The sequence below is a fragment of the Eumetopias jubatus genome, unplaced genomic scaffold, assembly GCF_037043125.1.
Source record: "Eumetopias jubatus isolate StellerSeaLion01/CBP00866 unplaced genomic scaffold, mEumJub1_p1.0 scaffold_10, whole genome shotgun sequence".
Classification (NCBI taxonomy): domain Eukaryota; kingdom Metazoa; phylum Chordata; class Mammalia; order Carnivora; family Otariidae; genus Eumetopias; species Eumetopias jubatus.
The window spans coordinates 126,966,992-126,992,709 of NW_028274816.1; the positions used below are offsets into that span (position 1 = coordinate 126,966,992).

At 42.0% G+C, this 25,718-nt stretch overlaps 1 protein-coding gene across 2 annotated transcripts in view; it reads left to right on the forward strand.

The window, feature by feature from the left end:
* VPS53 (VPS53 subunit of GARP complex) overlaps positions 1-25,718 on the forward strand; it is a 139,422-nt gene that overhangs the window by 46,329 nt on the left and 67,375 nt on the right. For both annotated transcript variants that reach the window (XM_028109024.2, XM_028109025.2), the window contains 4 exons: positions 5,387-5,465; positions 8,213-8,356; positions 9,104-9,246; positions 11,814-11,955. In XM_028109024.2, the coding sequence (XP_027964825.1) occupies positions 5,387-5,465; positions 8,213-8,356; positions 9,104-9,246; positions 11,814-11,955 (508 nt within the window). The remainder of the gene's footprint in view (positions 1-5,386; positions 5,466-8,212; positions 8,357-9,103; positions 9,247-11,813; positions 11,956-25,718) is intronic.

Here is a 25,718-nt window from a genome sequence, read left to right on the forward strand (position 1 = left end):
CCACCCTTTCCCCCATCCTTCCTAACTCCTTCACACTTAGAACTGGCTGATCGCCATATCACACTGGGGGCATGAAGTAGCCAAGGGAGCAGACAGAGGCTTATGAGCTGCCAGAAAGAAGGAAGCTTGGTCGGAGAAGGCAGACTTATTCTCAGGGGATGGAGGAGGAGAAGGGAAGGCACTATCACCTCCCCTTACCCTTGTGACAATCCAGAGTTGATCTTTTTTCCCATTCACTTATTCTTTCCTTCATTTACCTAATAGATATATACTATGGACTTTCTGTGTCCTAGGGCCCGTACTGGGGTGCTGAAGGTACAAAGTAAGAAATACATACTCTCTGCCCTCAAGGAGTTCACCATTGTTGTGTGGAGAAGAGAGACACTAGTAGAAAATTTTAGTATAGCATAGATCCAACAAAACTGATAGATGCTGTACAAGCAATAGCAGGATCTCAGAAGAGGAACTAAAAGACTTAGCCTTTAGGGGCTGAGGGCAGGGGTCACAGAAGAATTCAGTTTTCATCTGATTTTAAAAGAATAGGTAGGATCTTTCCAGCAAGACAAGAAAAGAGGAGGAAAAATAGGAGAGAGGGAACATCATGGTACTTCGGGAGACACCAGAGTCTGAAAGTCTGCATAGATAGGGTCACATTTTATATGCCTTACGAAAGAGTCTGTTCTTTATTTTGTGGACAGTGAAAGATCTTAAGCAGAGAGGGGCATGATCTCATTTGTGTTTTGTAAAAGTCTTATGGACTGTGGGTATAGAGGACTGGAGATTGAGACTATGTTCTAGACCAGAAAAGATAAGAACCTTACCAAGACAGTGACCATGAGGTCAAGGAGATCTGTGGAGGAGTTGGTTCTCAATTGGTTGTGTTGGATGGGCATTGTTGGATGGCAGGAATATGGCAGAACTGAATTCTATTTCTAAAAAGGCAATGTAGGGACAAACAAGAGGATGCACTCTTTTAGGACTCTGCTTTTTAACATTTTTCAAAAAGGCGCTTTTATAAATTTGAAGGAACTTTGTGATCACTGTTATAAGACATTTCTCCTTAAAATGAGAAAATCTAACATTCTAGCAATGTATTTTGGTGCTCTGAACATTCATTATCACGTAGGATTGCTGCAAACAGGAGGACTTACTTTTCTTTCCATTCGTTTAACAACTTCTATTTGCAAAAATTTTGTGTAGTTTAATACAGAATAAATATGTGCTATTAAGTAACACTAAAAACAACACAAGAGAAGAAATCTTCTCTGGTTTTCAGTGCCTGACTACAATTGTTTTTCAAGAGGTACTAAAAGTTTGAGGAAAGTCCAGATTTCTTATTTTTAGCATCTTTTCTGGTGAATTCTCCTCCCTTATGTTTGCATAGTGATGGTAGAACCATCTGGAAATGATAGAAATAGCTGTTTGTTGGGGGGCAGGGGAGAAGGCAGCAGAGTTCCACTCTATGAATTGCTTTAGTTTCTCCAATTTAATAGCTTGCTGTCTATAAATCGTAGAAGTCACATGAAAGGTTGTGCTCTGAAATTTTTGCCTGTACATTTGAAATATGAAGTTCGTGGACTTTGATTTGAATATAGCTATTTCCTCCAACTACCCTTATGGAAAATGCTTAAATGTTAATGTAGCATTGAGGGAAAGATTTTTTTCTTTAGTATCATCTTTACATTTCAGAGCCTCCTGGCTTAAAAATATCCATGAAAGCAAATGTCTCTGGTAATCAGTCAATATTTCCTGAGAAAGAGTGGAAGATTCTTGCATTCTCTTGAAACCTGTAAAATTCTCGAACTAAAAAATATTTTTCAGTTGCTAACCTCTTAGGTGTGAGAGATAAGACTTGGCAGGTTGGTGGGGGCGGGTGTGTCACATGGTATAGCAGTGAAAGAAATTAGAGAATGAAAAGGCCTGACTAGCTGTGTGACTTTGACAAGTTCTTTCTGAAAGAACTTCAGTTTCAAAAGCATAAGGGTTGTACTTCATTGTCCCACTGTATCACGCTTAAGATTCTGGATTTGGATTCTTTATAGAGCCTATCTGTTTGAAAATAGAGCGTCTGACTAATCTAACTAATTAGCCATTCTATCCAGTACAAACTATATGTATTTGGGAGGTCAGTTTATTGTGAAGAGCTGAGGGTGTTTCCCTTGAGGCATTCACAAGGTAATGGAAGCATCAGGATTACTTTATCTACAAATGTCTAAATAATTTTCATAATTTGCTATATCCTTCTGCTGCCACCCATTGTGCAAACTGATAACACATTTAGGAAAGGCCACCTTTGTTTTTTGGTTTTTTAAATTTATTTATTTGTCAGAAAGAGAGAGAGAGCACAAGCAGCGGGAGCTGCAGGCAGAGAGAGAAACAGGCTCCCCACTGAGCAGGGAGCCCGATGTGGGACTCAATCCCAAGACCCCAGGATCATGACCTGAGCTGAAGGCAGACGCTTAACCGACTGAGCCACCCAGGCGCCCCAGGAAAGGTCACCTTAGAACAACCTTTTGTCAGATGGCATGGAGGATGCTAGAAGTCGTTGGTTGACTTCCTTTCTGAGCAGCACAGTGACTCCTTTGTTTCCTAGATATGATCGACACGGAGTTGTCACCATCTAAGTGGACTGAGCTTATTTGGATACCGGGAGGAATTTTTATTTATTCTCTATTAGTTGTAGATAAATTTCTTAGTCGTTCTTAATGGAAATTATGGTAGATCAACTCTGTTCTGCTAACAGAGTCTCAGTTGGTCCCATCTCTTTACAATAGGAATTCACTTTTCCTTGTTCGAAGAGGAAGGAGTTTGGCCTAAGATGTTCTTTTAGTGTTGACTTCTTTCTAGGATCCTGTTTAGGCAACTGATGGTAAAGACCACTATTCACATGTCACCCTGAAAATACATGGAATCATGGTTGGGATTTATAGATGTTGTCATTAATATTAGTATGGGAAACAGTTGCTCTTTCATCTGAGTCACTGATGGACACTTGGAAAACTATGCTTGGAAACGTTTATATTCCACTCTTGGAAAGTGGGCAGAAGCCCACTCTTCTGCTCCAACAGTAGTTATACCTCTAGCTTGCAGTCGCCTGTGAAGGTGTCTGCTGTTGCCAGCTAGCTCTAAAGGTGGATGCTGGGGAATAAGCAGTCCCGGAGAGGACAGTGAGGGACATCCAGCCCAGGCCTGCGTGGGCATGTACCCTCTTACTTCACAAATCTTCTTAGTTGTGGCCCAGGTAAGGGAAATGACTTATTTACACGTGGCTCACTGGTGGCACAGCTAAGTCTAGACTGTCTCAAGACGTGACTTTGAAAATGGATTGAAGAAGATGGCAAGGGGATCTGCAAATCACACTCTGGTACTTCCCCTGTCTTCTGTACTCTGGAAGTGCCAAGCCTTACCATAGGCTCTGGTTGTCTTTTCAGGCACCCCGGTAAGAATATAGAGTTAGGGGATGAGGGGGGAGGGTGTAAGAGGCAGAGCTGGGACCTTCATACCCCTGAGATGGAATGTCCCTGATGGGGGCGTAGAACTTCCCCTCCAGGAATTGTCCCTGTGGCTTAGGGAGGAAGTGGTGCTCTCTTTGTACTGCTAAGAGGCAAGTAGGAACAGAGGGGCTGGAGGCTCTGGAAGCTCTGTCTTGTGACCTGGCACTAGGGGAGGCTGTCTGCCTGGCCCATCATGTGGAGTCACAAGACCTCCAAGGTACAGCTTTACAAAAGCCTGTTCTCCTCTCCTGTCAGAGCTCACACTCAGGGCACACTACCCATTGTCCATTCCGCAACTCTAGGTGGATGGCCCTGGTTGTGATCTGGGGGCTACTCCAGTAATAGCCTTGTCTCTGTCACTGAGTGACTAAAGAGGCTGCAAACCCACCTGTAAGAGTGGTTTTAAAAGTTTTGAAGATAGTGGAAAAACCCTGGAAAGTATAACTGTGCCCCAGAAAAAAACAGATTGTTCAGGGTCCTGCCTATCCCCTCATTAAAAAAGAAAAAAAAAAAATTCTCAGTAGGTTGCCAGCCACTGCTGAATAGCCAAAGAAATTGTGGTTTTGAGCTGTTCGCTATTTCTAGAAACTTTAAAGTTAATTCCGAAGTAACAGGGTGGAGACCAAAAAAGGAAGAACACTATTTCATGGTGCTTTTAGCAAAGGTAAAATATTTGCCTCAGGCTCAGGGCAGTCAGCTCTGGGGGAATGGCTGGTGCGAGGCGTCCTGCTCCTGGAGGCTGGGGGAGGACCTGGTCATTGCAGGTGGTGCTGACACGCACAGTTCCTTTCTCACACCAGCTCCTCTCGTTTCAGCTGACAAGTATTTCTTGAGCTCCTGGTAGACATGCAAATCGCCAGGTTAAGTACTGACCTCCCCTTTCGAGCTCATATTTGTTGTTAGCCAGCCTTCTGAGGGAACTTCAGTCTTCATTCAGTGGCCTTCACTCCCCAGTAACAGCTCATTTTATCTTTCAGATCTTTTTTTTTTACTTTAGAAAACATTCCTTTTGTTCATTTTTTTTTTAAAGATCTTACTTATTTATTTGTCAGAGAGAGAACACAAGCAGGGGAGTGGCAGGCAGAGGGAGAGGGAGAAGCAGGCTCCCTGCCGAGCAAGGAGCCTGATGCGGGACTTGATCCCAGGACTCTGGGATCACGACCCAAGCCAAAGGCAGATGCTTAACTGACTGAGCCACCCAGGCGTCCCTCCTTTTGTTCATTTGTTGTTGTTTAATGAGTTTATTTATTTATTTGAGAGAGAGAGAGAGAGAGCAGGAGGGAGAGGGAGAGAGAATCTGAAGCAGACTCCCTGCTGGGTGCAGAGCCCGACGCAGGGCTCGATCCCACCACCTGAGCCAAAATGGAGTCAGAGGTTTAACCAACTGAGCCACCCAGGTGCCCCTCCTCTTGTTCATTTGTTAAAACTAATGATCCTGATGTTGACTTCCAGGTTGAAAAAGCAACATCTCTGAGGTAGTATGGAGCCCTCCTTCATTCTGGACTCCAGGGAACAGGGGCACAGCTATAGCAGTAATCCAACATGGATTTCTATTGGATTGGGCATTTTTATGTAGCACTTTCCCACAGCATAACTACCCCCTGATGACACCTTGTAAAGATTAACATATATTCCCTTACACCAGGTGAGGGTTGGCCTAGAAAAGCTTTGGGATATGGAAAATCCATCATGAGAATAAATCAGATGCCTGGGTCCTGGTCATAAACCTGCTCCTAACTAGTATGTGACCTCTCTTATCTAGCCACCACCTCGCCACTCCCCGGACGATCTCTAAAGACTTCAGCAGTTCTGAGCCTGATCAGTCTTCGCATAATTACTTATGGATATGTGAAAATTACACCAGGCAATGATATGTTCTCTTTTCCCTACAGAGTGAAAGCTGCCCAGACTGAGTTAGGACAGCAAATCCTGGCTGATTTTGAGGAAGCATTTCCTTCCCAGGGCACCAAGGTATTGTTTTCCCTCCAGTCTTAGATGTTATCACCATTCTTGCCTAATTCACACTCTCTACCGTTACCATTCCAAAATTGTCTGCTGGCAGCTGTAAGTCTGTTTGCTAGAGGTTCGGGGTAATGAGACCATCCTTGATTTTAAATATCCCAAAGCAATGTTGATTCTTCATCTGTGTTCTTCCAGCATCAAAGAGTGAGGATTTATTTTGGTTTAATTTAATATGTGTCAAACCTAATATCTCGTCTGCCCAGCAAATTCCTTTTTTCTCATGGCTGTGTTAAAAAAAATTTTTTTTTCAAGCCGCAGTGTTTTTTAGAATCGTTACATAACTTATTGGTTTCAGTTTGGTGAAAAGACAGCTGGGAGGAGCATCCACAGGCTTATGTAACTCTCTGAGTGACACAGTTAGGTGACTCACTTTTAATGACCAGAATCCTGTTCTTTGGGATTAATCCCTTTAGCTCTCGCTGGTGGCGTGGCTGTTTGTGTTGTGTCTGCGAAGGCCGTGGTATTTCGCTTGTGAGCTATGGTTACACTTCTCCCATAACAAGCTTTGCCTCACTTGGCTGTCACTGTGCTTGGGTAACTGCTTTTAGCTCTATCTTTCAAACTGTAGCAGATGTAATCTTAATGCTTTGCATGTGTCGGGGAGAGAAGAACCTTCAGAAGCTTTTTTTCTCTATTATTTGAGCTATTTCAAGAGAAAGAATTATTCAACACAGAAATGAACCAAAGCACACACAGGCAAGCAGCGTTCCTCACTGCACTTCGTGGGTGGAGATGGGGATATATGTTCGTTTACTGAGCCAAGGAACGTTTCCTGGACCCGCTCTTTAATTCAATAACTGGAAATATCTTAATCATTTTTCTTTGTGCTCCATAAAAGAAACTTAGGAAGTAGGTGGGGCTAGCTGCCCCAGCTTTGTAGATTACTTCCTATGGGAAACCTGCTCTTGATTTGCTTTTGTTGTTGTTGTTGTTGTTGTTAAAGATTTTATTTATTTATTTGACAGAGACACAGCGAGAGAGGGAACACAAGCAGGGGGAGTGGGAGAGGGAGAAGCAGGCCTCCTGCTGAGCAGGGAGCCCAATGCGGGGCCTGATCCCAGGACGCAAGCCGAAGGCAGATGCCCAATGACTGAGCCACCCAGGCGCACCCCTGCTCTTGATTTTAATGTCTGCATATATTATGGCTGCCTTCTAGTAATCAGATATTTTATTTGTAAAACATGTTCCTTTCAGGACTTTGTATTCTTTATTCATTTGATATAATTGTGGGGAATGGATATTGGAAAGCCATTCTGTAAAAAGGGATTGCAAAATATTCACAAATTATAAACACCAGACTGTTCTCAGCCCAGGGTCTGCTTTACTATACTCTGGTATCTAGCCCAGTTTCAAGAAGTTTCAGAAAGATATGAATGAAGCCCAGCTTTATTGTTTAGAAGAAACTAATCATGACCTACTTTATGTCTTTCTCTCAGATCCCGCCAAGCAGATGAAGTTAAAATTGTTTTCTTTAACAACTTGCTTCCTTTTTCTGTGGCTGGGTAACTTAAATCTTTAAGTTTTCTATTCTCCTTTTCAGTGACTATGGATTTTTCTTAAAGGCCTTGTGTTGCTATTCCTATTTCACAAATAGAAATCAAGACATTAAAATTGTACAAGGTAACCTACTAAGTCCTTTTTAAATGAAAATATCTGAATCCATGAGCCCATCAGTTTCAGCTTCTGTGACTTCTCTATCAGATCAAACACTTTCATCCAGAAGCAAGAGGTGGGCAGTCAGAGTGCTCAGCAGATGACATAACAGCCATTCAGCACAGAGTGAGTCAGCATCTTAACAGTTTAGCTCTCAGGCAGCTTAGTAACACTTCTAAAACTCTTGAACTTCAGTCGAGACAGATATACTGTTGGACAGAGAATCATAAAGATTTGGAAGAACATTAATCATCACCTAATTGAAGTTCATTTTTTTTTCATTTATTTTTCAGATGAGTTTCAATAACTGCGCCAAAGCTACACAGCTATTTAGCCAAGCCACGAGTAGATTCCAGGTGTTCTTTTTGCTCTAGTCCACTCAGCCAACCATGTTCATTCAGTGAGTTACTATAAAGAAAAGTTTGGCAAGACTGGATTGCCCTCAGTAATAACAAAGGCCTTCCCATCATGATGTATCAATATGGCCCCTCAATAGCCTTCTACTGCCTTTCAGATAGATCAAGGGACTGATATCATAATATTTTACCTCTGGCTACCTGCCTGGGTAGTTGACTGTCAGCAAAACAGGTCTGGCAGTTTGGAACCTGGTTTTAGATTTTAAATGCCACTGCACTGTTTGGCACAAATACGGCACTTTAAGAACAGGAATCTGGGGTTGGAATCGGGAAAGTGGCACATGTGGAGTGAGACTGGTGTCCTTCTGAATTGTATGGCTCTTCACCAAAGTGATTTCAGTTTTTGTATTCAGAAAGCAAAATTTCCTATTGCTGGCCCTGTTTCCAAAATGTCTCCTTGCTGATTCACAGAGTAGCTTTTCTATTGACTACTATGGACTAGCTTAGTAATTCTTTCATCAAGTAACAAGTAACTAAAATATCCATCCACAGCAAAAGAGTAAGTGTCAGGGAAGTGGAGGTAATAATAACTTCAAGAGAGGAACAAGAAGTAGCAGCTGTCAGAGGCCGTGAGATTTAAAGATTGTTTCTGGCTCTTGAACTGGTGTATGTTGTTTGTTTTACCAGAGGCCAGGAGGACCCAGCAATGTCCTACGAGATGCATGTCTGGTTGCTAATATTTTGGATCCTAGAATCAAACAGGAAATCATCAAAAAGTTTATTAAACAGCATCTGTCAGAATATCTAGTACTTTTTCAAGAAAACCAAGATGTAAGTATTGACCAAATGAAACCAATGTTCAGTTTGAATTTTACTGAAAATTAAATGCCCTAAAGTCTACTGATTCATATTTTAGTAGTATTACTGCCTTAAAATGTTGATGGTTATACTGTGACTTTTAGAGGCTGACTGTACAGTTCAGTGGGTCTTAACCATTTTGAGGTCACTGACCCTTTGGAGAAATTAATGAGAGCTACAGATCCTCTCCCCAGAAAAATGTACCTATGCATAAAACTTTGCATATTCAGTTTCAGGAAATTTACAGATCCCTGAAGTCTAATCGTAGACCCAAGTTAAAATCCTCTGGATTAAGTGGAAAAGTAGCCTAGATTCTTTAAAACTGAGAAATAGGGATGCTTGGGTGGCTCAAGAGCAAGACTCTTGATTTTGGCTCAGGTCATGATCTCAGGGTTGTGAGATCCGTCGGGCTCTGCTCTGGGTGTGGAGCCTGCTTGGGATTCTCTCTCTCTCCCTCTGAAAGAAAGAGAGAAAGAAAGGGAGGGAGGGAGGGAAGGAAGGAAGGAAGGAAAGAAGGAAGGGAGGAAGGAAAGAATAAGGAAGGAAAGAAGGAGAAATAAAGCAAAATTGTGAGAAAGTAAGAAAAAGATAAATGAAATAAAATTGTGAGAAAGAAAGAGATTGGTTGTGTTTTTCTTGGTTCTGTGTTTTTGTTTATTTCCTTAAACTGTGAACACTGTTTCTGAGCACTGGGTGAATTTTGTTCCCTACCTTCCTAAGGTTGCCTGGCTGGACAAAATCGACAGACGCTATGCCTGGATAAAACGCCAGCTGGTGGACTATGAGGAGAAATATGGTCGTATGTTTCCACGTGAGTGGTACATGACCGAGAGGATTGCAGTAGAATTTTGCCACATCACAAGGTAGATTCCAACTCTACTGGTTTTATTGTTAATTGAAATTGGTTGGTTGAAATCAATCCCCTGGTCTCTAGGGGTTCCATCTTGTCTTGTGGATTGGGTACCACTTCCACTTTTTTTTGTTGTTGTTTGAGAGTCATCATTTGAATGAGAACTTCTTCACCCGTGCTGGACTCTCTCCCTTTAGAAGACCCTTTTCCTGTTGAAAGTCAGATTTTATTAACCCAAAACCAACCCCTAAACTCCAGCTGCAGCTGTATTCTAACTTCTCCAACTTCAGAGTTCCAAACCTAGAGGAGAGGACATGTATGTGGAGGAAGAGTAAAAACTTCTAGGAAAAAAGTGAAAAAGGGTACACGAGAGTCCTGGGCTAGTAGCCTGTAGTCAAAGCACTTTTTTTTTCTGAGAAGTAATATATATAAAACACAGCAGCTTCATCTGCTCCTGTCTTTGCTCTAAGACTTTCCTGTAGCCTGACCCTTGCCTTGAACAGCCTGCCTTCTGGACTTAACCTAGTCAAGGCTCATCCACCAGATTTCCCTGTTATTCATCACGCCACATTTTCTCCTGTGTCTCTATTATATATATCAATATACAGTGTATATATCTATCATCGTTTTGCTTCTCTGACTTGCTACATACATCGTTCCATAGGGACAGGGGTAGTTCTACTTCAGTGACACTCAGGAAATATTTGCTGAACAAATTTCCTGCCCCTAATGCAGTGTATTTGTAGTCTTTGGATAGTTAATAATATTGGCATCTGAATGTTCTAAGCATCCTAAAGACCTCCTGTCATTCATCCTGTCTCTGCAGTTTCATGAATGTAGCCCAAGTCCAGACAGTCCATTTATATTGAAGAGATAAAACCCAAGAAAGTTAGATCGGTGTGTCCATGACAAAGCTAAAGCTAGAGTCAAATTTTTTTTATTTTTTACTTGCAGCTGTACCACAACAGTGGTAGTAACTGGGTTTTATTAGTTATCTGTGGCCTTCTTTTTTTTTTTAAGATTTTTTTTAAAATTTATCATACCATAAGCACAAGGAGGGGCAGAGGGAGAGAGAGATAAGCAGACTCCCCACTGAGTGGGGAGCCCATCGTGGGGCTTGATCCCTGGACCCTGAGATCGAAGTCAGACGCTTAGCTGAGCCACCCAGACACCCCAGTTATCTGTGCCCTTCTCACAGTGCACAATTACATTAACTCCAGGCTAAATCTTTAAAAGTCCCATGTCTAAGCATAACTCAGCCACCTTAGAATAATTCAAGGTATGCATCTTTCTTAAAATCAGAGAATATAATGAAGTTGTATGCTTTAAACACATGGGGGATGGATTTCTTAAGGGATATTGGCTATTAGCTTCATTTTTTTTTAATAGACTTTATATTTTAGAGTAATTTTAGGATCACAGCAAAATTGAGAGGGAGATACAGAGGTTTCCCCTACACTCATGCCCCCACACATGCATAGCCCCCCTACCATCAGCATCCCCCACCAAAATGTACATTTGTCACAATTGATGAACATGCATCAACAGATGATTATCACCCAGAGTCCACAGTTTACATTAGAGTTCACTCCTGGTCTTGTACATTCTGTGTGGCTCTTGTTCTCAGAAGCACGTGTGCTACCATAGGTTTAGATGACCTTTAAATGTTGATTCAAGGACAATTGTGTTTGTCACGTTCGAAGTCCTGATTAGCAAAGAAAGCAAATTCCTTGAGAAATTGATAACTAATTCTCTTTAACCTACAGTTCAGTGACTTGCAAACTAATCTGTGAAGACTGCAGTCTGCAGGAGACTGGGAGTATGCTGAAGCCACAAATCTGCCCTCGTTGTGGCAGCTAATGGCTATGTTGCGGCTGTTGCTGCCAAGCTTTCATTGTTGGAATTTTGGCTAAAATCCTACAGATACATAATTTCCAAAGAATCACAGAGACTCTTTGTTTGGTTTTGCCATTTCTTTGTATGGGAAAATAACCATGGCTCAATACTTCCAAAGAGCTCTCAGGTCACTGGTCCCTCACAGCTCCTATTCTGAAGCACAACACTGGAGTGGTACGTAAGCTTCGCAGGCACTACCCACCTGAGCACGTACATGTCACTTTTCACATGGGGATTCTAGTCTCTCACGTGTATTTCCGGGGCTCCTGCTCTCTGGTTGAAGAAATGGTGATTGAGCTCTTTGGAAGAGGGGGCTTTGTAATTTAGTAGTTAATGACTTGTGACGTTATATAAAATATATGCATTTTTATAAAATACTGAGTGCTTTAGATATATATTATTAACAGATTATAGAAAGGTTGAAAGATCTAAAAATAGTAGTGACCATGTAAACAAATCGATCTCTCCTTAATCCTTGATTTTTTTTTTTTGACTACTGGATAATTTCATCTTCAGATTCTTAGAGTATGTATTTCTATTCTCCAAACAGTAAACTTGGTAACAGACCTCAGGATTTGAAATGACCACATATTTTTTTTTTTTTGATACAAGCTAAAACCGTTTGCTTTATCCTATCTTGAACAGTTTTTTTTTTGACAACATTCTTATCTCTTTGTTTTGAAGGACAGAACTTGCCAAGATTATGCGTACCAGAGCTAAGGAAATTGAAGTGAAATTGCTTCTTTTTGCTATTCAAAGAACGACTAACTTTGAGGGGTTTCTCGCCAAACGCTTTTCCGGGTGCACCCTGACGGATGGAACTCTGGTAGGACCTTCCTGAGGGAGGCTGGAACACAAAATCAGGGGGTTGGGCGGTTGGGCTTCAGTTCAGTCTTTCCTAGTTTGGTGGTTCCATTCAGTGGCTCGAGTGCTCAGTCCCTCATTCCAGGGATTTCACTAAATTACGTGAATGGTGATGCAGAGTATTCTATGGATTTAGTGGTTTCTCTTATGCAGTATTTCAAGTTTTTAGAACATCCTGTCATTTATCTAAGTAGTGGCCCCATTTTACAGACTGGTAATTTTGTGAGTGAGAGTATGTGGAGAAGCAAAGAATTATTTTTTCATTTTATTCTGGTATTTTGTTTGAATTTTTCTTTTCCTTTTTTTTTTTTAAGATTTTATTTATTTATTTGACAGAGACACAGTTGGGAGAGGGAACACAAGCAGGGGGAGTGGGAGAGGGAGAGGCAGGTTTCCCGCGGAGCAGGGAGCCCGATGCAGGGCTCTGGGATCATGACCTGAGCCGAAGGCAGACACTTAACGACTGAGCCACCCAGGCGCCCCTGAATTTTTCTTATACAAATGCATTTACATAGTTTTTTTAAAATACTTTTTGTATTTACATGCTTGTTATTTTTCAGTTTTTTTTTAAATGAGGGAAATGAGCCAAAACAGTGACTGCTTAAAGAATTCTAATGTGGAATCCACACAGAATAATAGCTAACATTTTTTGAACATCCTCTGTGTGTCCCACACTGTGCTAGGGGCGTTTGCCTGTGCTCAGTCACTTTGCTTCATCAGCTATAGGGGGGAGGTGTTATATTCATTTCAAACTTAACAGTGGTCTCATAGCTAATATGTAAATGCAGAAAAACAGCTACTCTGGATGAAGCAGGAAAGTAAGAGCAGAGATTGGGCCTGGAGTCCTGTTCACTTGTTCACCCTTCACCTCTACTACCTTCTCTAGCCCCCATGCTCTTAGTCCTAAAATCCTGGGACTTCAGTGGAATCCCCTCTTTGCCTCCTTGTAAGATCTGCCTCAGAGTAGGTGCATCAGGAGCTGGTCCCTCAAGACACTGGGCTGAAGAGTTGTGGCAGCAACACTCAGTTTTAAGGCAAGACCATAAGGCCGTGTCTACTTAGGGCCAGTCATGACTGTATTGAAATAAAATACAAGGAACCATAGAGCATTGTTTCCATACTAAAAAAATAAAAATACATATGTATACTCCTCTGCTTGTTACCTCATGTTCAAAACTGGTTTATTTTAGTAACAAGGAAAAAAATAGGCCACGAAACAAATTAAAATGCCCTTAAATAAGATGCAAGTCACAAAAAGAAATAATAGGTAATGGCAATGCGATTGAAAGAAGAATGTGTCTCTCTCCTGAGAAGTATTTGGTTGACTTCAGCAGTGCCTGACAGCTTCATGTTGGCCCTCCTCTCTGCCCTACCCGAGCTGTGTTTCTGGCCTGATTTCAAACAGAGACTCATGCAGCTCTGGGTTTAGCCCTACAGAGATCTGCCTGGGGACAGGAGGTTTAAGCATTGAGCATAGACCCCGCCTGGGAGTGCGCCCCTGTGCACCCATGGCTTCCACCTGGGCAGGGTCAGAGGAGCCTAAGGACAGGTTCTGTGAGCCAGTATTCCAGTTAACTGTATGGCAAATAGATCCTGATGAAGGCTGCTTGAATAACGTTAGTGTCAAATACCTGTTTTGAACCCTTCATCTCCTCCCTTGGCTGGGCCCTACTTCCTAGTGATTTTGCTTTTACATTTAGGGAGCTATAGGATTACAGGGGAACAAATGGCCCTGTTGTATCTGATGACCAGGATAGCCTGTAAACTTGGATGTGTCCTAGGACACATCACGTCTCATTTGTGCTAGGAAATGCCTCACAGGCCCAAAGAGGTAGAGTAATGTGGGCTCCCTCTGGACAAGGTGAGCCTATTGAACAGGATAACCATGTACAGACCATGAAAAACTGGCAGGAGCTGTTTGAAGACCACGCTTTTTTTTTTATTGAAAATAGGTATCGGAATGTCAGAGTGGCAGCTGTTCCACAGTCAGCACCTTCTGTCTGAGGGAGGACAGGGCTTGGAGATGCTTGTTTCTCAGGACCGTGTGCTCTCTGCACTTGCGCTCACTCTGCAGGGCCAGGCTCCTGGACTGAGCCTCCCATCTCCTGGCACGTGCTGCGCTCTGTGGGGTCAGTTATGGTCAGCTGGGAACACTTGAGCCTTTTGGGCTTTTTTGTTTTGTTTTGTTTTTTCTGTCTTCTGTTTTGGAAATTTTCTGGCATAATTGATTTATAAATTTCTCCAATTGTTCAGTTGTTGCTTCTCCCTATCAAGTTTGCAGAGAGTTTTAGATTACAACTCCTTGGCCAGAAAATCCTGCTAAGCCATAAACTCTTCATTCTCCCCTACCAATGGTCAGTTATCTTTTCCACAGATTTCTCCGAATCATTCAACTTCTTTAGATCAGACTCTTCCCCTGGACCACTCTTTGTCCTAGTTACTATGACCCAGCAACCATTCTGCATTGCAAGTCCTGGCAGTGGCTGATCCATAACCTTTAAGGATTTTCCCTCCAAGGTTAGTTTCTAGAAAGGCAGCAGAACTCCTGTGGTCTCCTCAACAAGGCAGGCCAGGTCTTAGAGAATCAGTTCACTGCAGCCCTGCCTTGGGAATATGTAAATGCCGTGCTCCTCACTGTAGGTGATGTTCACTCTGAGCCTGGCCTGCCATCGCCTTGCTGTGGGCCAAGTGGGGCCACACCTTCACCTGCAGCCTGTAGGCCTCAGGACCAAGGCCGCTGGTGGGTTAGTCATGGCCATGACCATGCTCCCAGCAGTGCTGGGAAGAGGCGGCCTGGGCTGGGCTGGGGATCCAAGTGGCCTGACACCGCAGTCTAGCTGCTTGGTACCCCACCTGAAGACTTGCTGCTCCTTGTCTCCTTACCTCCTCCCTGTGCTGCCTTGCTTTTTGGAAAATTGTTTGTGGTTATCATTTTATTTCAGGGCATCAGAATAAACTACAGAATGAACCAAGGTGTATCTTGCTACCCTGTAGCATACACCAAATTTCATAGAAGGTTGTGAATTCCTTCCAAAGTTAGATAAGTCAGCCAGGGAGTCATGTTGACCAAAGACCCTCCCACCCACCCCTTCTCACTGCACTATTCAGATCCTTTTAAGCCCCGTGCTGACTGATTAACAATTAGGGTGAGCTGGAGAGATGATGAACTCACCTGGAAGGATGTGCTACAATCCAGCTCCTCCTAACTGATCAATGTGATGTGTCATCTTTGGCTCTTTTTTGACAGATGCAACTTTGACATCTGATACAGATGGAAACTGAAAGAACATAAGGACAGGGCTCGTCTTGTTTTATGGTACTAGCCCTAACATATTTACAGTGCTGCCATTGCTTTTTGCTAATTGCCTAAACTCCTGGCCCTTAAGAGGGATTCAAAATACTCTATAAAGTAAAATGCCTTGAAATTAAAAGCAAATGTCTGGATGTGATTTACCTACACCTACATGCATTCTTAGTAACTCAATGATTAGATTCAAGGTAAACATTATATTCAACCTCTACGAAAACAGAGTAGGTTGGGTAAGTTTTTGTAACAGGCTCATTGAATTTGGAGGTTTTTTTTTTTAATAAAATTGAGTTTTATTAAAAAAGCATTGTGGTGGGCGCCTGGGTGGCTCAGTCGGTTAAGCGACTGCCTTCGGCTCAGGTCATGATCCTGGAGTCCCGGGATCGAGTCCCACATCGGGCTCCCTGCTCGGTGGGGAGTCTGCTTCTCCCTCTGACCCTCCCCCCATCTCATGCACTCTCTCTCTGTCTCTCATTCTCTCTCTCAAATAAATAAATAAAATCTTAAAAAAAAAAAGCATTGTAGTCTGAGAATATGCAGGGAATAATCTCAGTCTTTTGGTATCGGTTGAGACCTGATTTGTGACCCAGTATATGGTCTATTCTGGAGAAAGTTCCATGTGCGTTCGAGAAGAATGAGTATTCTGTTGTTTTAGGATGGAATGTTCTGTATATATCTATGAGGTCCATCTGGTCCAGTGTGTCCTTCAGAGCTCTTGTTTCTTTGTTGATTTTCTGCTTAGATGATCTGTCTGTTGCTGAGAGTAGAGTGTTGAGGTCTTCTACTAATAACATATTATTATCAATATGTCTGTTTATTTTGGTTAACAGTTGACTTATATAGTTGGCTGCTCCCATGTTGGGGGCATAGATATTACAATTGTTAGATCCTCTTGTTGGATAGATCCTTTAAGAATGATGGGGAGCCTGGGTGGCTCAGTCGTTAAGCGTCTGTCTTCGGCTCAGGTAATGATCCCGGGGTCCTGGGATCGAGCCCTGCATCGGGCTCCCTGCTCGGTGGGAAGACTGCTTCTCCCTCTCCCACTCCCCCTGCTTGTGTTCCCTCTCTCACTGTGTCTCTCTCTGTCAAATAAATAAATAAAATCTTTTAAAAAAAAAGGAATCGTATAGTGTCCTTCGGTATCTCTAACTACAGTCTTTAGCTTAAAATCATTTGTCTGATATAAGAATTGCTACCCCAGCTTTCTTTTGAGGTCCATTGGCGTGAAAAATGGTTCTCCATCCCTTCACTTTCAATCTGGATGTATCTTTAGGTTCAAAATGAGTCTCCTGTAGACAGCATATGGATGGGTCCTGTCTTTTTATCCAATCTGCAACCCTGTGCCGTTTCATGGGAGCATTTAGGCCATTCACGTTGAAAGTGATTATTCAACAGACAAATGGATAAAGAAGATGTGGTCCATATATACAATGGAATATTACTCAGCCATCAGAAAAGATGAATACCCAATATTTGCATCAACATGGATGGAACTGGAGGAGATTATGCTAAGTGAAATAAGTCAAGCAGAGAAAGACAGTTATCATATGATTTCACTTATTTGTGAACATAAGGAATAGCATGGAGGACATTAGGAGAAGGGAAAAATGAAGGGGAGTGAATCAGAGGGGGAGACGAACCATGGAAGACTGTGGACTCCAGGAATCAAACAGGGTTTTAGAGGGAAGGGGGGTGTGGGGGGGGATGGGCTAGCCCGATGATGGGTATTAAGGAGGCCACGTATTGCATGGAGCACTGGGTGTTATACACAAACAATGAATCATCTAACACTACTACATCAAAAACTAATGATGTATGGTGACTAATATAATAAAAATTTCTTAAAAAGAATAAAATCTTTTTAATAAATAAATAAGTAAATTGAAAATTTCCCCATTTCATGCAGCTGGATTTCCCTCCTCTTGGCCATTGCATAAATTGCCTTTCTAAATAGAATCATCCTTTGGCTTAGAGGGGTCATTTTAGTATACATTTATATTTGCCTGATTTTTAAAATTACATTATAAATATATAAGCTGTAGGTGTAATTTTCAGCCATGCAGTTTGAGCATAAGAGTGTTTGCCGAAGGCTCACTACATAAGAAAGCCCACCCAGAGTGGCTTGCCCTATACCTCGTGCTTCCAGCAGCTTAACACCTGAGTCAGGGACACTGTGCAAGTGGGGGAGGGGCAAGGTCTTAGCACTTCTGCCACAGTACGATGACTTCTGTCCTGAACAAGGAAATAGCTCTCCTTTGATGGTGAAGGAATGTATTCCTTCATTTGAATACCATCCTAAGAGGAGATTAACTTCTGTTAATTTGTTTCTGACAAGAAAGTAATACGTGGTCAAGATAGGAAAGGTAGAAATTATAGCAAGAATGGAGACAAGAGAAAACATCATTCAGAGATGAGGATTTTGGTGTGTTCGTTTTATAAAGTTGAAATTGCACTTTTTAAAAATTTATTTGAGAGAGAGAGAGAGAGCGGGGTGAGAGGAGAAGGGGCAGAGGGGCAGAGAATCTCAAGCAGACTCCTCACTGAGTGTGGAGCCCAACATGGGCCTTAATCTCATGACCCTGAGATCATGACCTGAGCTGAAATCAAGAGTTGGATGCCTAGGTGACTGAACCACCCAGGCGCCCCTGAAATTGCACTTCTAAAATACATTTTTTAGGGATGCCTGGGTGGCTCAGTCATCTAAGCATCCAACTCTTGATTTCAGCTCAAGTCTTGATCTTAGGGTCATGAGTTCAAGCCCCACATTGGGGCTGGGCATGGAGCCTATTTAAAAATAAAGAAAATACATTTTTTAAATTGAAATATAATTCATATAACAATTTCAATAATGCGCACATTTAAAGTGTACAATTCAGGGGCACCTGCATGGCTCTGTCGGTTAAACATCTGACTCTTGATTTTGGCTCAGGTTATGATCTCAGGGTTGTGAGATTGAGCCCCACATCCATGGTGTGGAGCCTGCTTGAGGTTCTCTCTCTCTCCCTCTGCCCCTCCCCCACCCCCAAAAATAAAATATACAATTCAGTTGTTTTTAGTATATTGACAAGGTTATGCTGCTGCCATCCCAACTATCCAATTCCAGGACATTTCCATTGCCCCCAAAAAACCCCTCCCCACTATAGCAGCCACTTCCAGTTTCCTCCTTTCCCCAGCCCCAGCCAGTTAATCTACTTTCTTTTTGGATTTGCCTCTTCTGGACATTTCATATAAATGGATTCCTATACTATGTGGCCTTCTGTGCCTGGCTTTCTTCACTTAGCATAGTAATTTTGAGGCTCACCTGTAGTATGGCATGTATTAGTACTTTAGTCCTTTTTATGGCTGACTCATATTCCATCGTTTGGGTTTGCATTTTGTTTAGCCACTTATCCCTTAATAGACATTTGAGTTGTTTCCACTTTTTGGCTTTTATTATGCTACAGGCATTCATGTACAAGTTTTTGTATAAGTATCTCTTCAGTTCTGGGAGTATACCCAGGAGTGGAATTGCTGAATTGCTATGTCACATGATAACTCTATGTTTGACTTTCTGAGGAACCGCCATTGTTTTCCATAGCAGCTGTACCATTTTACATTCTCACCACCAGTGTAGGAAAGTTTTGATTTCTTCACATCTTTGCCAATATTTGTTATTTTCTTTTTTTAATTATTATTACAGCCATCTTCATGGATGTAAGGTAGTATCTTGTGGTGGGTTTTTTTTTTAAGATTTGTTTTTATTTTAGAGAGAGAGAGAGAGAGCATGAGAGCAGGGGGGAGGGGCAGAAGGAGAAGGAGAGAGAGAATCTCTCAAACAGACTCTCCGCTGAGCATGGAGTCCAACGTGGGGCTTGATCTTATGACCCTGAGATCATGACCTGAGTCGAAATCAAGAGTTGGACACTTAACCAACTGAGCCACCCAGACACCCCTCTCATGGTGGTTTTGATGTTCGTTTTCTTAATGACTAATAACATAGACATCTTTTTTATATGCTTATTGGCCATCTTCTTGGAGAAATGTCTGTTCAAGTCCTTTTCCCATTAGTTAGGTTGTTTGTCTTTTTTTTTTTTAAGTAACATGAGACTTGAACCCTGAGATTAGGACCTAAGCTGAGATCAAGAGTTGGACACTTAACTGACTGAGCCACCCAGGCGTCCCTGGGTTGTTTGTCTTTTTTATTGTTGAGTTGTGGGAATGTTCTTAAAAAATATTTTCTAGGGGCACCTGGGTGGCTCAGTCAAGCATCTGCCTTCGGCTGAGGTCATGATCCCAGGGTCCTGGGATCGAGCCCCACATCAGGCTCCTTGCTCCGCGGGAAGCCTGCTTCTCCCTCTCCCACTCCCCCTGCTTGTGTTCCCTCTCTCGCTGTGTCTTTCTCTGTCAAAAAATAAATAAAACCTTAAAAAATATATACTTTCTAGATATATTCTATCATTTTTCAGGTACACGATTTGTAAATATTTTCTACCATTCTGTGGGTTGTCTTTTCACTTTTTTGATAGTGTCCTTTGATATACAAAAGTTTTCCATTTTGATGAAATCCTACTTTCCTTTTTTTTTCTTTTGTTATTTGAGTTTTGGTATCATCCCCAAGGTCACAAGCATTTACCTATGCTTTATTCTAAGAGTTTTATAGTTTTTGGCTCTTATATTTAGATCTTTGATCCATATTGAGTTTATTTTTATGTATGTTGTGTAAATACAGTTTTAATAGCTTACTTTACTTCATATGTCCCTATCTTAAGTGGTTTCTCAGTCATTATATTTGAGATGGTCCAGAATTTCCCTAAATATCCTTTTCTTGTTGGACCCTTAAGTACTTGTAATTTTTTCATTATTATAAACAAGGCCACAGTGAACACATTTTTGTTCACATTGGAGATTATTTTCTTATGATACAAGCATGTTGAATTATAGGCCAAAAAGTATGAGTTTTTTCAAATTTAAGATAGCCTCTGTTTTAAACTGTTTTCTGTATTCTTGTCTCTTATGAATGTACCTACTTAGTCTCCCAGCACTGAGTCTTGATGTTAGTGATGGTTTGTAAAGATTCAGAATAGTTATTGTTTTCTGCAATTCATGGTGCTAACATAGCAATGCCTAATATAAAGGCGTAACTCTGCCAGATTAAAAAAAAAAAGCAAAGCAATCTGAAACTGTTTTTTAGAGTAATATATGCTTCCTCCTAGGTATATGCTTCCTCCTTGGTATATGCTCAAGAGAATTAAAAATTTTCCTATGTTCATACAAACACTTGTACATGAATGTTCATGGCAGCACTATTCACAATAGCCAAAAAGTAGAAACAACCCAAATGTCTTCTTTTTTTTTTTTTAAAGCTGTTTGTAGTTTTTCTTTTTTTTTTTTAAAGATTTTATTTATTTATTTGAGAGAGAGAGAATGAGAGATAGAGAGCACGAGAGGGAAGAGGGTCAGAGGGAGAAGCAGACTCCCCGCCAAGCAGGGAGCCCGATGTGGGACTCGATCCCGGGACTCCAGGATCATGACCTGAGCCGAAGGCAGTCGCCCAACCAACTGAGCCACCCAGGCACCCAACCCAAATGTCTTCTAATGGACAAATGGTTAAGCAAAATGTAGTATATCCATGCACTGGAATATTATTCAGCCAAAAAAAGGACTGAAATACTGACACATAACATAGGATGAACCTCGAAAACACTCCACAAAGTGAAAGAAGCCAGACACAAAAGGCCACTTTTATATGAAATGTCCAGAATAGGCAAATTCATAGAGACGGTAAGTGGATTAGGAGTTGCCACGGGTTAGGGGAAGGAGAGGATTGGAAGTGATACCTAATGGATACGGGGCTTCCTTTGGGTCAAAAAGATTCTGGGATTGGATGGTGGTGATGGTGGCACAGCCTTGTGAACATACTGAAAATCACTCAGTTGTAAATCACCTAACATGGTGAGTTTGATGTTAATTGTTTTAGGAAATACTGAGTTGAGTTATAAATCATCTTCATTCTTCAGATAATTTGTCTATCAGAAAAAGAGAGAGAAATACATGCTTGTTCAGGCTCAAACAGAATAAAATATTTTAAAAGAACAATCTCTTCCTTTTTAATTACTCTAAACCCCTCTCCCCAGAGATGTCCACTATTTAATAGTTTGGGGTATATTTTTGAGACTGTGCTACAAGCATGCGCACACGCACACACACACACACACACACACAAAACTTTTTTTGTTTTTTTTATAGAAGATTGAAAATGTTGCCCATGTGTCTGAAGAGGATTTTATTGAGTGTTTCTCATACAATCAGGATTTATTCACAAACGTTTTTTAAGTTCTCTGGGCAGAGCCTTGGGAAAGAATGAAAAATTGAATCAGACAGGTGCCTATGGTCTAGTGAAGAAAGAAGCCTATACATAAGTGTCACTATGTAAGATATGAGCGTGGTGGTACCTAGAGAGGTCCCAGTAATATTAAACCAGGTGTGCAGGGTCCTGTGTTTACAGTCCTATCAGTTGAAGCCTCCAGGCCATCTCTTTCAGGACAAATCAGGAGTTGGGCTGGAATAAAGTATTTATGGAATGAGAAATGCAGAAATTGTGGAATTTTCATCTTATAACTGAAAGTTTTCTCCTCCAGGGAAAAGAAACAAATTAGGCTTAAATTTCAGAGTTCCTTCTCTGATAATGTGAAGTGTCCAGCGAGGGCCTCAGCAAAGGATTTGTGCAGGCAGACGTGGACTCAGATATACTGCTGATTAAAGCCAGGTTCTCTCTTCCTAGCAGTCAGTTAGACAGCTTGGCCGTCCTGTGGACCTTACTGTTTTGGAGATGTTGGGAATCCCATGTGGTTTAATTAGTAGGAATTAACTTGCTATATGAAGAATTTTTCTTTCCTGTATGGACTTGAAATCAACTGTCATCCTAGCAAAAAGAAGGAATTCCTCTAAAATTGGAAAGTCGTTCATTTCTTGGCAATTTTTTTTTGTTTTATTCAGCGGCCCCAGAGCTCATAGAATATGTCATTTGAGTTATTTAAAATCTAAACCCAAACTTGTAATTCTTTATGGTCTACGACAGCTGCAGAACAGAAATGAGAAGTACAGTCTGCTTGGCTCTGACAACAGGGCTCTTGCATAGAAGGCTGAGTTGTGCCGGGGATTGCTCACTGCAAAGACTTATTCTTTCATCACAGCAAATTAATCTGAGCAGTAACGTCGCCCTCCAAACAGCAGGAGTCTGTGTCCGCCCCTCAGCGTTTCCTAATATAATATTTACTGATAGGGCAGTGGTACGTGCAGTACTTTGAGAGCCTCATTGGAGGCTAGGGAAGAAGGCAGAAGCTCAGGGAGCCTTTGCCTTTGTAATTTGATGGACCCATTGTTTTCATTTCCTGGAGATATCCCAGAGAGGCACAATAGCAGAGACAGAATCTTATTTGTGATTAAAAGTTCTTTTTTACAAAACTTCTTAGCCCTGTGTTCCCACTTCTTTCCCGTCTGAGAGTTGCTCCACTGAGAGAGGCACCACCACAGTTCTGCACCCTTAAATACTAACAAGAGCTCCCACCTACTGAGCTTTCCTTGGCTGCCAGACATCGTGTTGAGCTGCTTTATGTACCTATCTCGTGCTTTACGTGCAAGATTTCATTTGATCCTCATGCAGCTCTGCATGGTGGGCACTCAAGTCCCTTCACATTGCAGGGGAAGAGCTGAGGCTTGGAGAAGCTAAGTAATATATCCAAGTGATAGAGTCTAGACTCAAACCCAGGTTTGCCACTCGTTAATGGTGACACCAACCATGTAGTTGCTCAGGCCAAAAAGTGAATGATCCTTGATTCCTTTCTTTCCTTCATCTTCACATTTGTTTTCTCCACCAGTCCTCTTGGGTTTATCTCCTAAATATGCCCCAAATCTGGCCACCTGTTTCTGTCTCCACAATGCTAGCTTAGTCCAGTCCTGTATTGTCTTTGCCTGGAACCCAGCGGCAGCCTCTTCAACTGATCTTCTTCCATTACAGTCCATCCTCCCTCCCCACAGCAGTGGAATGATATTTTAAAAATCTAAATTAGATCCTATCACTTCCTTGTTTAAAACCCCCGGTGACTACCCAATTGCTATGAGAAGAAAGTCTCACCCTTACCAGGGCCCACAAAAGGCTGTGCGGTCAGGTTCCTGCTGCCTCTCTGACCTCACGCCCCCTGTTGTCCTCTCTGTCCCTCGGACTCACCAGGCTCATTCCAGCCTTTGCACCAGGTCCCCTGTGAGAAGGCCCTTTCCAGATCTTTGTTTGGCTAGCTCCTTCTCCTCATTCTGGTCTCTGCAGCCTTGTCTGATCACCCTGTATAAAGAAGCATTTAGAAATATTATTTTCAAAGATATCTTGCTTTCTAAAAATAGCCTGATTTTTTTAAAGATTTTATTTATTTATATGACAGAGAGAGCACAAGCCGGGGGAACGGTAGGGAGAGGGAGAAGCAGGCTCCCCGTGGAGCAGGGAGCCCGACGTGGGACTCCATCCCAGGACCCTGAGATCATGACCTGAGCCAAAGGCAGACGCTTAACCGACTGAGCCACCCAGGTGCCCCAAAAATATCCTAATTCTAAAAATAAACTATTTCGCTTTAAGTTTATGGGTTTTTTTTTCCCATATCAGGCAAAGCAAGCCAAAGTTCAGAGTGTATAAATTTTATTTTTTTAAAGATTTTATTTGAGAGAGAGAATGAGAGAGAGAGAGAGCACACAAGAGCGGGGAGGGTCAGAGGGAGAAGCAGACTACCGCTAAGCAGGGAGCCCGATGCGGGACTCAGTCCTGGGGCTCCAGGATCATGACCTGAGCCGAAGGCAGTCGCTTAACCAACTGAGCCGTCCAGGCGCCCCAGAGTGTATAAATTTTAAATATTTGCTTGGTTGTTAGACCCTATTATTTCTCAGCAGGATACCAGAAAAATCACTGTCCTACTAATGACTACCTTGACCTAATGCATTGATCACAAGGCTTTCTTCATACACTGAGTCTTTATCTGGCAACATAACAGCATCCAAGTGTTTGGGCCGAAAATTAAGTAGTTTACATGAGTGTAAGCAGAATGGTCTTAAAGCCTAAACCAGACACCAGAATGGTTTGTGTTTTTTTGTGTTTAAGTTTTTCATATTTTTCTGGATTGTTTTTGTAGTTTTGTTTTTTTTCTTTTTCTTTTTCTTTTTTCTTGGTATATCTTCAGCTGATGTCCTGGCACTTGATAAAGTCATTCACACTACAGTCCATGTGCTGTCCCTCTTGGCTTAGGGGTTAGTTCAAGTTGGTCTGCTGATACATGCACAGGTGTCACAAGTACATTTAGAAACACCCTCTCCACCTAGCTTCTTGTCTCCAAAGAGCCATTTCTTTCTTTTTAATTTTATTTTATTTTATTATGTTATGTTAATCACCATACAGTACATCATTAGTTTTTGATGTAGTGTTCCATGATTCATTGTTTGTGTATAACACCCAGTGCTCCATGCAGTACGTGCCCTCCTTAATACCCATCACCAGGCCAACCCATCCCCCCACCCCCCCTCCCCTCTAGAACCCTCAGTTTGTTTTTCAGAGTCCATCATCTCTCATGGTTCGTCTCCCCCTCTGATTCCCCCCCTTCATTTTTACCTTCCTACTATCTTTTTTTTTTTTAACGTATAACGTATTATTTGTTTCAGAGGTACAGGTCTGTGATTCATCAGTCTTACACAATTCACAGCGCTCACCATAGCACATACCCTCCCCAATGTCTATCACCCAGCCCCCCATCCCTCCTACCCCCCACCACTCCAGCAACCCTCAGTTTGTTTCCTGAGATTAAGAATTCCTCATATCAGTGAGATCATATGATACTTGTCTTTCTCTGATTGACTTATTTCACTTAACATAATACCCTCTAGTTCCATCCACGTCGTGGCAATTGGCAAGATTTGGGGGGTTTTGATGGCTGCATAATACTCCATTGTGTGTGTGTGTGTGTGTGTGTGTGTGTGTGTATACACACACCACCTCTTCTTTATCCATTCATCTGTTGATGGACATCTTTGCTCTTTCCATAGTTTGGCTGTTGTGGACATTGCAAAGAGCCATTTCTTGACCCTTCCCCTCATCCCCAGCACCAGCCAATCCCTTTTCTCCTCCTTGTCCACTTAATTTTCTTTTAGCTCCCTGGCATAAACAACATCTTGGGGCCAAATTTGTACAAAAAATTCCCAAGAGCTGCCTCGATTCTGTTGCTGCACTGAATTATCGTCACCAGTGTCCCTTATACGTGTAATGTGCTCCTTGCTGCCGTTCACACCCCCTTTTTTTTTCCGCACCCTTTATCACATCTGATCCTTCTGGTAGTCCTGTAACTGCAACCTTATGCAACAGATGAGGCTGCTCTGGCCAGGAGAAGTTAGGCAATTGGCCAGCGCTG